Source organism: Pongo pygmaeus, chromosome 16 (genome assembly GCF_028885625.2).
Source record: "Pongo pygmaeus isolate AG05252 chromosome 16, NHGRI_mPonPyg2-v2.0_pri, whole genome shotgun sequence".
Taxonomy (NCBI): domain Eukaryota; kingdom Metazoa; phylum Chordata; class Mammalia; order Primates; family Hominidae; genus Pongo; species Pongo pygmaeus.
In genome coordinates this window covers 25,975,802-25,990,109 of record NC_072389.2, presented here as the reverse complement: position 1 = coordinate 25,990,109, position 14,308 = coordinate 25,975,802, and the positions used below count along the sequence as shown (strand labels likewise).

The window sequence follows — 14,308 nt, the reverse complement described above, 5'->3', positions numbered from 1 at the left end:
AATATTGTATTCCAATCCATGAACATGGATGTTTTGCCATTCATATCTTTTTCTTTTCTTTCAGCAACATTTAGTATATGACACTTGTAACTCCTAGGTTGAATTTATTCCTAGGCATTTTATCCTTTCTGATGCTGTTTAAATGGAATTATTTTATTAATTTCTCTTTTAGATGGCTTGTTGTAGGTGTATAGAAATAGAACTGTTTTTTGTGCTTTTATTGAATTATCTGAAACTTTGCTGCATTTATTTATTAACTCTAGTAGGTTTTTTCTTTTTCTTTAGAGTTGTCTATATATCTTGCTCTGTGAATAGACAATTTTAATTCTTGATCTCCAATATGGATACCTTTATTTATTTTTCTTACCTAATTGCTGTAGCTAGAATTTTCAGTATAATGTATGATAGAAGTTGTTCACAACTATTCTTGTCTTCTTTCTGATCCTAGGGGTATAGCTTTCAGTCTTTCACCATTAAGCACAATGTTAGCTGTGGGGTTTTCTTAGATGCCATTTAATATATTAAGGAAGTGCTCTGCTATTTCTATTGGTTGAGTATTTTTATTATAAAATGGTGTTAGATTTTGACTTTATGTTCTGCATAATTGAGATTATCATGTGGTCTTTCCTTTTCATTTGATTAATGTGATATATTATATGATTTTCATATGTTGATCCACCTTTACATTCTTGGGGCAAATCCCACTGTGTACACAGGGTTTTTTAGGGTCTAATTTTCTTCACTCTTTTCCTTTTCTCTCCCTGAGACTGAATAACGTTAACTGACCTATCTTCAAGTTTACTATTTTTTCTTCTGCTGCTCAAATCTGCTTGAACCTCCTTGTAGGTTGCTCAATTTTTGTTTTATAAATTTGATGCTATGTTATTTAAGTGCACATATTTTGATGTATATATTTTCCTGGTACCACACTGTTTTCGTGACTATGATCTTACAGTATAGTTTGAAATCAGGTAGTGTGATGCCTCCAGATTTGTTTTTTTGCTTAGTCTTGCTTTGGATATGTGGGCTCTTTTTTGGTTCCATATGAATTTTAGAATTGTTTTTTCTAACTCTGAAGAATGATGGTGGTGTTTTGATGACTGCATGGGGGTCATCCAAGTTGTAGGATATATAGCTATTTCATTCCTTCTATCAATAAATAATACTGTGTTATATAAATATACCACATTGTGTTTATATATTTATCAGCTGATGGGCATCTGGATTATTTCAGCTTTTTTACTATTATGAATAATGCTGCTATAAGAATTCATTGAGAATGTTTCAACTCTTAGGTACAAACTATTTTCTTAAGTATATACCTAAGAGTGGAATTGCTGGGTTATATGGTAACTCTATTTTTTATTCTTTAAGAACTGCCAACCTGTTTTTCAAACTGCCTCCACCATTTTGGTGGTTTAAGGCTCTATTTTTTGTGCTGATGGGCCTCCTGCTGGGAGGTGGCGCTTTCCAGAAAGCATCCGCTGTAGTAGCGTTGAGAGATGACAACATGCTAGCAGCCCTCCCTTGCTCTCAGCGCCTCCTTGGCCTCCGCGTCCACTCTGGTTGCACTCAAGGAGCCCTTCAGCCTGCTGCTGCACTGTGGGGGACCCTCTCTGGGGCCGGTCAAGGCCAGATCAAGACCATCCTGGCTAACATGGTGAAACCCCATCTCTACTAAAATTACAAAAAATTAGCCAGGTGAGGTAGCGGGCGCCTGTAGTCCCAGCTACTCCGGAGGCTCAGGTGGGAGAATGGCATGAACCCCAGGGGGCGGAGCCTGCAGTGAGCCGAGATTGCGCCACTGCATCCAACCTGGGCGACAGTGAGACTCCGTCTCAAAAAAAAAAAAAGAGCTGTACCACTCACTGCGAAGGTCTGCAACTTCACTTCTGAGGCCAGCGAGACCTTGAACCCACTGGGAGGAATGAGCAACTCTGGACACACCATCTTTAAGAACTGTTAACACTCACCAGGAGGGTCTGCGGCTTCATTCTTAAACTCAGCGAGACCAAGAACCCACCAATTCCGGACACTGTGGAGAGGGACCAGTGGTGGGCAGAGCTCTAGAACTCCAAAGATCATATGTTCTTTGTCTTCTGCTACCAGGGTGGATATGAAAGGACCATCAGATGGGGGCAGAGCTAGGCGTGCCTGAGCTCAGACTCTCCTTGGGTGGGTCTTGCTTTGGCTGCTGTGGGGGATGGAGGTGAGATTCCCAGGTCACTGGAGTTGTGTACCTAGAAGGATTATTGCTGCCTCTGCTGAGTCATGCAGGTTGTCAGGGAAGTGGGGGAAAGCTAGTTTCCACGCACACTGAAAGGCTGGTCTCACTCCCACAATGCCCCTTGCAATAGCCCGGAGTCTGTTTCCAGGCCGAAGGCGAATCTGGCTTGAAAACTTACCTGAGGCTTTCTGCCTCCCAACTGACAAAGAAATGGGCTTCAGTTCTTACCCCACCTGTGAAGTCTGCAAGCCGGATTCATGCCCTCCCCTGAGTTCTGGCCAGGAGGCTTCTCACCCCATTCAATTTTTTACAAAGTTCAGGTAGAGAAGTCCTTCTCCCTGTGAAGTTTTACCCCCTGCTCCTCTGGCCACCCTCCTGATGGATGCCTGTGGTGCCAGGCAGGAATGGGCTACTTGGGGATCCAGTGGCCTTCCAGTGCCTTTCTGCTACTTCCTCTACTCCTGTATGTCGCTCAGCTCGGCTCTCTAACTTGACTCAGCTCCAGGTAAAGTCAGGAACTTCTCCCACAAACAGACTTTCAGCTTCTCCAGTGGGGGTGTGTGTTCAGGAGACGAGGGTCTCCCTTTCCCATTTGCGTGGTTAGGGGACTTAAAGTATTTGGGATGTCTCCCAGGTCCTGTAAGAGCAGTCTGCTTCCTTCGGAGGGTCTGTGGGTCCTGTCAGGATTGCTGGTCTGTTCTTGCAGTCCATCTGGAGCTAAAATTCACAATGCAAGCCTTAGCATGCTGCTCTGTCCAGAGCTGCAATCTAGTTCTGCCTCCTGTCTGTCATAATCCCTCATGACGCTTGAGCTTTTTTTTTTTTCATATGATTGTTGGCAGCATGTATGTCTTCTTTTGAGAAGTGTCTGTTCATGTCTTTGCCTACTTTTTAAACGTTTTTTTTTTTTGTAAATTTGTTTAAGTTCCTTGTAGATGCTGTATATTGGATCTTTGTCGAATGCATAGCTTGCAAAAATTTTCTCCCATTCTGCAGGTTGTCTTTTTACTCTATTAATAGTTTCTTTTGCTGCCCAGAAGCTCTTTAGTTTAATTACATCCAATTCATCGATTTTTGCTTTTGTCACAATTGCTTTTGGTGTCATTGTTATAAAATCTTCGCCCGTGCCTATGTCCTGAATGGTATTGCCTAGGTTGTCTTCCAGGGTTTTTATAGTTTTGTGTTTCACATTTAAGTCTTTAATCCATTTAATCCTGTATATGAAGACCGATCTTTATGTTTAGAAATTCTTTCATCTTCTTAATCTAGTCAGTGTTGAGGTTCTCAAATTGTATTATTTATTTTATTTATTGAATTATTCAATTTCAGCCGTTAAATTCCTTTTCACTCATTTTATGGATTTGTTTGATTGAAATCTGTTGCTGGAGAATTATTGTTTCCTTCAGAGATGCTATGTTTCCTTGCTCTTTAATGTTTCTTATGTCCTTACAAAATTGATATTTGAATATCTGGTAAAACAGTTGCTTCTTCTAATTTTACAGATTGGCTTTGGTAGTATAAGACTGACTTCTGTAGCTGTATCTATACTGTTGAATCAGTAAGACACTTTGCCTTTAGTTCTGGGTTGGTTCAGTAGTTTAGACTTCTATGATTTCTTCAGCTATAATCAGCATCACTGATGTCTGTGAGCTCCTCAGTGTCTTAGCCTTCATTGTTAATGGAGGCTGTGGTGAGATTTTGCTGGGGAAAGACAGGCCAGGCAGTTTGGTCCTTGGGCACCAGTTGCGTTGGTCTTTGAACTTGTGGGTGATTTATGTGGGCACTAGTGGTTGAAATTTCAGGCAGGCCATCCTTGGGCTTTGAGGTGGCTTTTTTTTTTTTTTTTTTTGAGATGGAGTTTTGCTCTTGTTGCCCAGGCTGGAGTGCAATGGCGTGATCTCAGCTCACTGCAACCTCTGCCTCCCGGGTTCAAGCAATTCTCCTGCCTCAGCCTCCCGAGTAGCTGGGATCACAGGCATGTGCCTCCATGCCCGGCTAATTTTGTATTTTTTTTTTTTTTTTTTAGTAGAGATGGAGTTTCTCCATGTTGGTCAGGCTGGTCTCGAACTCCTGACCTCGGGTGATCTGCCCCCCTCAGCTTTCCAAAGTGCTAGGATTACAGGCGTGAGTCTGGTGGCTTTCTCAAGTGCCAGTAGTGACAGTGGTGAGCTAGGTAGATAGGCATGCCCTAAAGCCCCTGGGAGGCATGTGTAGCATCAGCAATTGCAGTAGTCATAGCAGGTCAACTCTTGTGACCCCCGATGGCATGTGCAGATACCAACAGTCGTGGCAACATGATGGACAGAGTAGTCCTCAGGCTTTCACCTGGTGCAAATATGTGGGCAGTGGTGGCAGCGGTGATGGCAAGCTGGCAAGTCCTATCCTTAGGCTCTCAGGAGACACACAGGTACTTGATGGTGATAGGCATGGTGGATTAATCCGCAGGCTCCCAGACAATGTGCACAGGCACCGCCAGGCTGGGTGGGCTCATACTCAGGTCACAAGAAGGCATGTACAGGTGCCAATGACAGAGAGCAGTGTGGGTTGATCCCCAGCCTCCTGGACAACGAGCTTGGGTAGTGGTAGTGACAGCAATGGGTGGGATGGCCCTGTGCTCTGGCCCTGGAATAGTGCCCAGGCAGGCGAGTCCCCGGGTCCCCTGAGGATGCCTGCAGGTGTGCAGTGACCCTGCTCCTAGGGGTCAGGATTGCTATCAGTGTCAGTGGCCCTGGGAAGGTGAGTCTCCACTTGTGAAGAGTGCCTGCTTCAGCTCCCTTTGTTCTGGGGGCAGCCTCCCTAGTGAATGGCACTGCCAGTTCCCTGGAGTGTAGGACACTGTGTAGGCTAGAGTGATGGGGACCAGGCTACACTGGTGAGTTCAGCTGGTATTGTGACTCTGCAGCCCTCTGGATGGACATGAAGGAATGTCACTGGGGGTCCAGAGATGTGGAGATGCAGGGGCTGTTGGGCCCCAGGGCAGGATGTAGTCTGTTGGGGGCTGGGCTCTCAAAATGGCACTGTGCCACAGCTGCCTGTATCTGGGGATGGGTGCAAACGATCCAGTGCCAACTCCTTCTCTGGGACAATGACCATCCCATAGACTCCAGGCAGCTCCCTATAGTAGTCTCAGGGCCTGCGAGGGCCGAGAGACTGTCCCTTGGCTAGGATTGCAGTGTCCACGGTGGGAATACGGACCACTGGGGCTCTCTTTTTTACCTTTTCACCACACTGGAGAGCCTGTCCTGGGTTTAAGCTGATTCTGGCTGGGCTGCTGCTTCATTTTCCTTTCCTTCCATACCTCAGAGATTCCTTGTCACTTTGCTGCTGAATTCTAGTGCCCTCTTTCATGCCCTCTTCAAGGTATGATTATCTACTTGCTGTTTTGGTCTTTCTTTGGGAGGACACAGTGCCTGGTGCCTCTAGTGAGCCATCTTGAAGGCCACCTCCTAGCAATGAGAGGATAATATTCTATGTGAAGGCTTTAATATACGTGTCCAAACTGCTTCTTTTCTAGGGAAGCACTTACTCCAAGAAATAAATGTTATATAGTGCAAAAATATATTAAAGGGTCAGTTGGTGATGTAATTTCAAGAGTGGCACTGAGGAAAACTTGGCACTTCCACAGGGTTGAGTTGGTTGGAATATATCTCGGTCTCTGAGATTTTGAACCCAGTGTTTTGAACTTTTTGAGATTTCAAGTAGCCCATGTGACATAACTTAACATTCTTTCTTGGCCAAATCAGGCATGGTGAAAAATAAAATCCAGCTAATATACTTTTAAATATCTTCATTCTATACTCTTTCAATGACCACGGAGAGGCTCCCCACTACTTTACACAAAAAAGAAAACTCTATGAATGAGAATCTCTTCACACAAAGCAACTAAAGTTGTGTCTAAATGGAGCAAAATGGTGACAGGTGGTAAAAGCACTCAGTGGCTGTGGTAGGCAGATTAATGTCCCCTCTGTCTCCCACCAAAGCTATCCGCATCCTAACTCCTGGGTCCTGTGAATGTGCCACCTTGTAAGGCAAAGGGGAATTGAGGTTTCATGCGAAATTAAGGCTGTTAATCAGCTGACCTTAAAATAGGAAGATTATCTTAGATTATCCAGGTGGGCCCGATGTAATCATGAGTCCTAAAAAATGGAAGAGTGGGGAGAAGATGAATTCAGAATGATAGAATGTAAGGACTCGACACTCCGTTGCTGGCCTTGAAAATGGATGAAGGAAGCTATGGTGCATGGGAGTAACCTGCCATTGCTAAGATAAAGGTGCAGGAAGAAAACTACAGAGCTTCCAGAAGAAAGCTCAGCCCTGCTGACACCTTGATGTTGGCCCACTGAGATCCAACTGGAACCTGCAGCCTATAGAACTGTCAGATAATGCATTTGTGTTGCTTTAAGCCACAAGTTTGTTGTAATTTGTGATAGCAGCCATAGGAAGCCGATGCAGTGTTTTAAAAGATGGAAGAAAATGCTGAATGATTATGCCCAGTGAAAGTTGGGAACTAAAGGAATTCCCTGGATCTTGGCCAGGCATACATGTACAGACCCAGGGAATTGCCTTTGAAAAGGGTGCTGAAGAAATTGCCTTTAATCTGAGTGCACCTCTTCTTATAATTTAGATTTCTGGTGAAGTCTGGTTGATGTGATTGTGCAATTTTCCCATGTGTTGCACCTTTATCAGGGAGAGACAGACCCCTGCAAGGCTGCATGGAATAGGATGGTGCATTTTCCCAGTAAAAAAGGGGAGTGGTCTTCCCATATGCAGGGTGAAGGGTTACAGTGCTAGACAAAAGCAACAGGTATGGTGAAAGTTCCCCCACCCTGCTGTAGGTCATTTTCAACTAAGAGCTCATCTAGATGGGATAGAAGGATACTGGAAACCAAACAGTAATCAAGTCATAACATGTAATATAGACTCCCTTCCTTCCTTCCTTCTTTCCTTTCTTTCTTTCTTTCTTTCTCTTCCTTCCTTCCTTCCTTCCTTCCTTCCTTTCTTTCTCTTTTTTGAGACAGAGTCTTGCTCTGTCACCCAGGCTGGAGTGCAGTGTTGGGATCTCGGCTCACTGCAGCCTCCACCTCATGGGTTCAAGCAATTCTCCTGCTTCAGCCTCCTGAGTAGCTGGGATTACAGGTGCCCACCACCATGCCTGGCTAAATTTTTGTATTTTTAAAAGAGACAGGGTTTCACCATGTTGGCCAGAATGGTCTTGATCTCCTGACCTCATGATCCACCCACCTTGGCCTCCCAAAGTGCTAGGATTACAGGCATGAGTCACCGCACCCAGCCAGGAATATAAACTTTTAAAAGAGGTTTTGTGCTCGTTGGTTTTGCTTTATTCTTTTTTGCTGATTCAATAAAAATCCCTGTGAGAAAAATGGAGAGAGGGAAAGGGAGACAGGGAGACAGGGAGAGGGAGAGAGAAAAAGAGAACCTAAAACCTCCAGAAAACAACAGGCTTCAGTCCTTTTTGGGTGTAGTGCTCTCAATTCTTGGTTGATGCCCCAGAGGCAGGCAGCAGGGTCGGCTATTTAAACATCTCCCAACATGGATTTCTGTTTCGAGGCAAAAGTCCCGACAGGAGCCATTTGGACGTTCACAGATCTCCTTGAATTTGCCCCTGGCTACATGCAGAAGAGGGTTATTGTAACCATTCATCAGTCTTTCTTTACTTTGTATTGAATTACATGGACATAGGGGGCAGTGCCTGAAAATAATCTTGTGTGGATTTTTGTGTGTGCAGGTGTTATTTGATTTCTTTAACACTTAAAAATCTGCTGTCACACAAAAATTTGGATTTTTTGGTGTTCTTGAAAAATATGAGAATATTGGGTGCACCTACATGACAAAAGGCTGGAGGTGAGTAGCCCGCTCCCCTTTACAAGTTCTAGAGCATGCACGTTTCAGTTTATTTCTTCCTTATTATCTTCTAACACTGATGGGAGATTTCAGCCTTTTAAAAAAATATAATGTCTTGTACTATGGATTTTCCTGGAGTGAAAGAGAAGAAAATCTCTTTTGGCTCATCTCTTTTTATTTCTACACACACACAAACACACACACACACACACACACACACACTCTATATGATAGGTTATAATAGATGTATTTTTCAAAACTAGAACTGAAATATTGACCTAAAATATAATATACTTTAATTGTTAGGATATTTTTCCTGTGGAAGGGAACAATATTCCTTCCTATGTGTTTAATACACAAATATATCTGTGCCAGTACTTGTTACACCCTGAGACTTCACTCACTACTTATATCTCTGGCACTGGTCTTTGAGGTTGCAATTTTTCTCTAGAACCCATTGCATATTTTAAGAGTGAAACGTTCAAGGTCTTCTTAAAGTCTCAAAAACTATACTTGTTGAAAACATTGCATAGTATTTCATTTATGTCCTAAGATATCACTGCTCTGGGGATAGGCCACACGGGTGTTTAGTTTGAAAAGTGTTTTAATTCTGAGCAGTCTGTATGTAACACAGAGCACCTTTTGCATGACAACGTCTTGGCAATAAGAGATGTATAAAAACCAGCACGTTTTTTTTTTCTATTCTGGAACACAAAAGCCAATTCTAGAATAGCTTTCAATCAGTACAGCGATTTTAATAGGCATTCAATAAATGCCTATTTAATTGAACTGAAATCCAAATGCATTAAATTCAATTTAACTTTTCAATGGTCACAAAGCAATTGATGTGGATTGATGTGAAGACCAAATATATGCAACATCATATTTATATCTATAATGCAAATTGGGAAATAAAGGTCATGCTTTTTTGAAGACAATGATAATTCTAAATGTTGACCACTTGGTAGAAACAAGCTGAAATCTGAGATTTTGATCCCTGAGCTTTCCGTCTCTTCCTTTTATCTGTAAGTAGTCAGCTACTATGTATAGTAGTACCCGAGCCCACTGTCCTTGGGCTAAAATTGGCCCTTTGCAGCTGGAAGAGTCATAAGAGATTAGTATAGCGTAGAGGATGAACCACTGACCTGTCCTGTGATATGTGATAAATCACTCTTGAACATCCCTCTGTGGTAGTACTTCTTGCATTCTACTTCGGGTGGTGTTTTCCCATCTGACCTCAATTCTTGATAATGAATTTCTTGAGGGCAGGAATTGTATCTTATTCTCCTCTGTATGTATATTCCAGAATCTGATTAAAGTCTTGGCTTATAATAGCTGTTCAGTAAATGATTGTGGAATAATTGATTAAAATACAGCTATTTTCTAACTTGCAATATGTTTGTGTGGAAATTTGTTATTACTCTCGGTTCACAAGTCTTTGAATCATGTGTACTATTTTACTATACCTGATTCTATTGAGCATTTTATTTTCCAACCACTTTTCAAGAAATTTAATACAGAACTACCATTTGACCCAGTAATCTCGTTACTGGGTGTGTATCCATAGGAAAATAAATCAGTCTTGTAAAAAGACCTAAATTTGTATGTTCATCACAGTGGTACTCACAGTAGCAAAGGTATGGAATCAAACTAGGTGTTCACCAACAGTGGACTGAATAAAGAAAATGTAGTACATATATGTCATGGAATACTATGCAGCCATAAGAAGAACAAAATTGTGCCCTTTTCAGCAACATGGATGCAGCTGGAGGACTTTATTCTAAGCAAATTAGCTCAGGAACAGGAAGCCAAATACCACATATTCTCAGTTATAAGTGGGAGCCGAGCAATGAGTGCACATGGACATAAAAATGGGAACAAGAGAGATTGGGTCTTACCAGGAGGGGAGGGAGAGGGAGTAAAGTCTGAAAAGCTACACTTTGGGTACACCCTACCTGCGTGACAGAGTTATTCATACCCCAAACCTCAATATCACACAATATACCCATGTAACAAATCTGCACGTGCACTCCCTGAATCTAAAATAAAGGTTGAAATTATTTTAAAAAATTGAAATTACAAAGGGCTTTTTAAAATTATGATGTACCATTGTTCATTTGCAAGAATTCAAGTAACATTAGGGATTTTAAAAATCTTTTGTTTTCATTTGTTCTTTGCTTGTAAACCTTGTGTATTGCATATTGTGGACACTGTGTCTTTTCCAGCCATTTGCTTTAGGAACAAAAGCTAGAGTTATAATGAACATCATAGGCTGTCTTGTCTAGTCACTTACCTTAAAGATGAGGAAATAAGCTGACGGAAAGGAAGGAACTTGCCCAAGATTACCCAGTGATCGAGTGAGGCAGATGATAGGGACGGCACTAAGGCTTGATATTCTGAGCCTCATTCTATTTTCCACTCTTGCCGTCTCTCTGTGTCCTCCTCTCCTCTCTAGCCTTCTACAAAAAGTTTGCAGTTCTGCTTCAATGTCTACCTAAGGACATCCAGAGGAGATGCCACCTTTCATTAGGCTGCATTCTTTAGCGCCATCCTGTGTTTTCTTCTCCAGTCTCGTTGCGTCCCATTTTTCACTGTCAGTAATGCTTCTGCCTGTGCTGTTCTATCCAATTAGTTTCTTCTATTTTGATTGAGTGACAGTGAAAACAACAAAAAAAATTTATTTATCCAAATTTGGAATTTTTAAACCTTGATTAAAAGCATTGATTTTATGGGGTTATAGATGTAAGACACATATTTTAAAATATTTTTTAACTGATTAAAAAAATGAAACCCATGTATTTAGCCAGGGTGACTATTTAACAAGTACTAGTGAGACAGGACTTCAGTAATGCCACAAGGATAATAATCTTATGAGTCAGTCCCCGAAGTTGTGTGCTACCGAGTTAATATAATTGGATATGGTATCACCTTTTTTTTCAGGCCTTAGAAAGTCACACAAAGGAACAGCACAACAGAACTCTAGGGTGGGATATATAGGGAAAGCCAGGATATTAAAACAAAACATTGACTCTGACATTTACCCCACTGTTGGGAAAAGCAGTTCAGTTTCCAGGGCCTTAATTTTTTCCTCTATAAAACAGCAAAAATAGAGGCAATAAGTTGCTTATTCATCCTTGAATACACATGTTCAGGAGTCCCAGAAAATTTTCGGATCTACTTTGGGTGTCTGGTAACCACCTTGGGCAAATCCAAGAAGTCCTATACACACTTCTCCAAAGCATGTCTGTGCAAGGGGCCTTATACCTGTGATTAATGTTCACATGCTGAATGCAGTAGGCTATGCTCTGGTGTGGGGTCATCCCTGGTCCCTGTGTTTAAATTCTACATTACAAGACTAGATGCTGAGAAGGAAGAGGGAAAGCCAGGGATGGAGATGGAGCCTTAAGCGGAAAAGTCAAGCCCCAGGGACCAACAGTACTGGGGAGCAATAGGTTAAAGATTTCTTAGATTATAGTAATATTTTCAAAGAGACTTCTTCCACCAATCCCTTCTGTCTGAGCCTACCATGGCTTTGGCATAGCTCTTATGCCAGCGTCTTAGGATAACTAACTTTTGCTGAAAGAAACTAGAGGAGCTTTGGAGACCAAGATTTAGTAGAACAATGCCTGATTTTTAATTTTTGAGGTCTAGTAACTGCTAGTAAACTTGCTTAATTTAGAGATGGAATAAGAGGGTTTCAAAGACTTGAAACACCATTGACTTCATTTAAGTGAGTTGCTATGGAGAATTAACGAATTAGATGGCTGCAGGCCTCTCAGCCAATGTGTCTTCCAGATTTCCTATGAGACCCCCTTTTCTGGTCATAGGTGATGGTGATTTCTCTTTGAGTATTGAATCCCTGTAAGGTGTTAGGCACTCCACTCTTACCAAGTTTATTTTGTTACCTGGTAGAACTTGGCTCATAAAGAAGAAAATGGTGAAGAGGAGGACAGCAATCCTCATGGTTGAAGAAAGAAGAAAGTTTGGCTTCATTTCCAGGAGGCAGAGAAAACTTCCGTCTGTGGCTCTCTAGCACCAGTGGAATGTCTCTGGATAATAAGAGCCTTTCTGTACCTCATTAGGGATATTCCTAGATAGAGGTGTTCTATGCATGCAAAATTGCTTTTATGGGAAGACTGAGAGTCCTTTTTTTATTGGACAGCCAGTTCATTAGAATGAGGTGGGTGCACAGTTTTGGCCAGAAAACCTTGTTAAATGGGAACATAAGCTACAAACATTTTGGCAAAAGATGAAAGTTTATGAACAAACAACCATTTATATTGTTACAATAAATGAGACTGTGTTGAGAAACCAGTAGGTTTCGTTAATGACCAAACATTTTGTTAGTGAACACTTCCCAGACTTTACTAGCCCTGCTAAGAATTAATCACCCCACTTGCTCCTGGTCTGAAACTCCAAAGTGCTTTGTTTATGTTACAGTGCTTACTGCCTTGTATGTTAGATTAGTGAATGTATATTTGCCTCATCCACTACTGTATGAGCTTCTTTCTTGCTGGGACAAGGCTATATTCCTCAGAGCTGAGGAGGGAGTTGAATCACGTGGCTATTTATTCTCAAATCCTCTTCACCAAGTGGAACAAAACAACAGCGAAAGACCACCACGCATGGAAGCAGGAGGTCTGGATTTGGGTTCTAGATCTCTAGATCTATTACTAACTGGAGATATGGATATAGTCAGGAAAATTGTCTTCCTTAGGTGCTTCCTTGATAGCACCTATAGAGGTCGAGATCTGTTGGATCGAGATCAGGGGATTCTCAATCATGACTATGCAGGAAATCAACTGTGAGAGTTACTTTGCAATACAGATGCTTAGTTCCATCTCATGATATTTTTATTTTTTTAAAAAAATTGGTCAAGTATTTTTCATTAAATAATGTAAACTTTCTTAGTCTACGTCTAATAAAACTCCCACCGGCATACAAATACATTGAATGATATTAGCAGCAGAATCTTTAAATAAAGTAACCATACACGACTATGAGGCCACTTTTTTCATTGCTTATTATTTCATGCTGTTTCTCACCATTGTCGTCATAATCAGCCTCATCCTACATTGTTGAACACCCATCATGGACCATATGGCATAAACATTTTTCCTACTCATAAAGGAGCATATGTTCCCTATATGTATATAAAATTAACGTCTGAGCAAAGTGGCTTAAACAAGGCAGAAGTTTATTTCTCCCTCACTTAAATCTATAGTTATACCTACCATGGCTAGTACAGATACTTGCCAAATTCATTAGGGACGCAGGCCCCTTCCAGCTCTCTGTTCTGCTATACTTTAGAAGAGGCTCTAGTTTGGCTGCTAAATCCCCACCTATCATTTTTGAATTCCAGGCAGCAGGAAAAAAAAAAGCCAAGAGAGAAAAACAAGGGAACATCTACCCCTCCTTTTAAATTGTTTAACCAACCCCCTCTTGTTTTTTTTTAACCGACTTTGTTGAGCTATGATTACATTTAAAAAGCTGTACATATTTAAGGTGTACATCTCAGTGAGTTTGGGGATAAGTATACGCCATGAACACATCACTACCATCAAGATTATAAACATATCCCTCACCTCCCAAAGTCCCCCCCCTTTATTATTATTATTTTTTTTTGGTAAGAAATTTTGGTAAGAATACAAAATCTACCCTTTTAGCAAATTTTAAGTATGCAATACAGTATTCTTAGCTATAAGCACTGCGCTGTAAACGAGACCTCCAGAACTTACTTATGTGGTATATCTGAGACTTTGTGCTCTAACCACATCTACCCATTTCCCCAGCACCACGGCCCCTGGCAACCACCATTCTACTCTGCTTTTGTGAGTTTGTCTATTTTAGATTTCAAATACAAGTGAAATCATATAGTAATTGTCATTCTGTGTTTGGCCTATTTCATATAACTAATGCCCTCCAAGTCCATCCGTGTTGTCACAAATGACAGGGTTTCATTATTATGTAACACTGAATAATATTCCATTGCATATATGTATTAGCCATTTATCCTGATACTCTCCCTCCACCTGCCTCCCAACAGGCCCCAGTGTGTGTTGTTCCCCTCCTAGTATCCATGTGTCCTCACTGTTCTGCTCCCACTTGTAAGTGAGAACATGCAGTGTTTGGTTTTCTGTTCCTGGGTTAGTTTGCTGAGGATAATGGCTTCCAGCTCCATGCATGTTCCTGCAAAGAACATGATCTCATTCCTTTTTA

The 14,308-nt window shown here is 41.5% G+C and overlaps 2 protein-coding genes across 12 annotated transcripts in view; one reads left to right on the top strand and one right to left on the bottom strand.

Moving 5' to 3' along the window:
• Nucleotides 1-14,308, top strand: part of LOC129014712 (zinc finger protein 705A) — a 65,405-nt gene that overhangs the window by 35,388 nt on the left and 15,709 nt on the right. For 2 of the 11 annotated variants that reach the window (XM_063653238.1, XM_063653235.1), the window contains one exon: nt 12,002-12,269. The exons of the other annotated variants lie outside the window; for them this stretch is intronic. The gene's annotated coding sequence lies outside the window, so the exon portion shown is untranslated. The remainder of the gene's footprint in view (nt 1-12,001; nt 12,270-14,308) is intronic. 11 annotated transcript variants of the gene reach the window in all.
• LOC129014557 (putative beta-defensin 108A) lies at nt 7,691-12,052 on the bottom strand. Its single transcript, XM_054452049.2, has 2 exons — nt 11,995-12,052; nt 7,691-7,854 (listed from the first exon to the last, which is right to left on the bottom strand). The coding sequence occupies exons 1-2, from the start codon at nt 12,050-12,052 to the stop codon at nt 7,691-7,693; spliced, it is 222 nt and encodes a 73-aa protein (XP_054308024.2).

Coding starts and splice junctions, on each gene's coding strand:
- LOC129014557 (XM_054452049.2), bottom strand. CDS start 12,052: ATGAGGATTGCTGTCCTCCTCTTCACCATTTTCTTCTTTATGAGCCAA. Junction 7,855..11,994: donor TATGAGCCAAGTTCTACCAG/GTAACAAAATAA, acceptor TTCTGCATGTAG/CCAGGGGCAAATTCAAGGAG.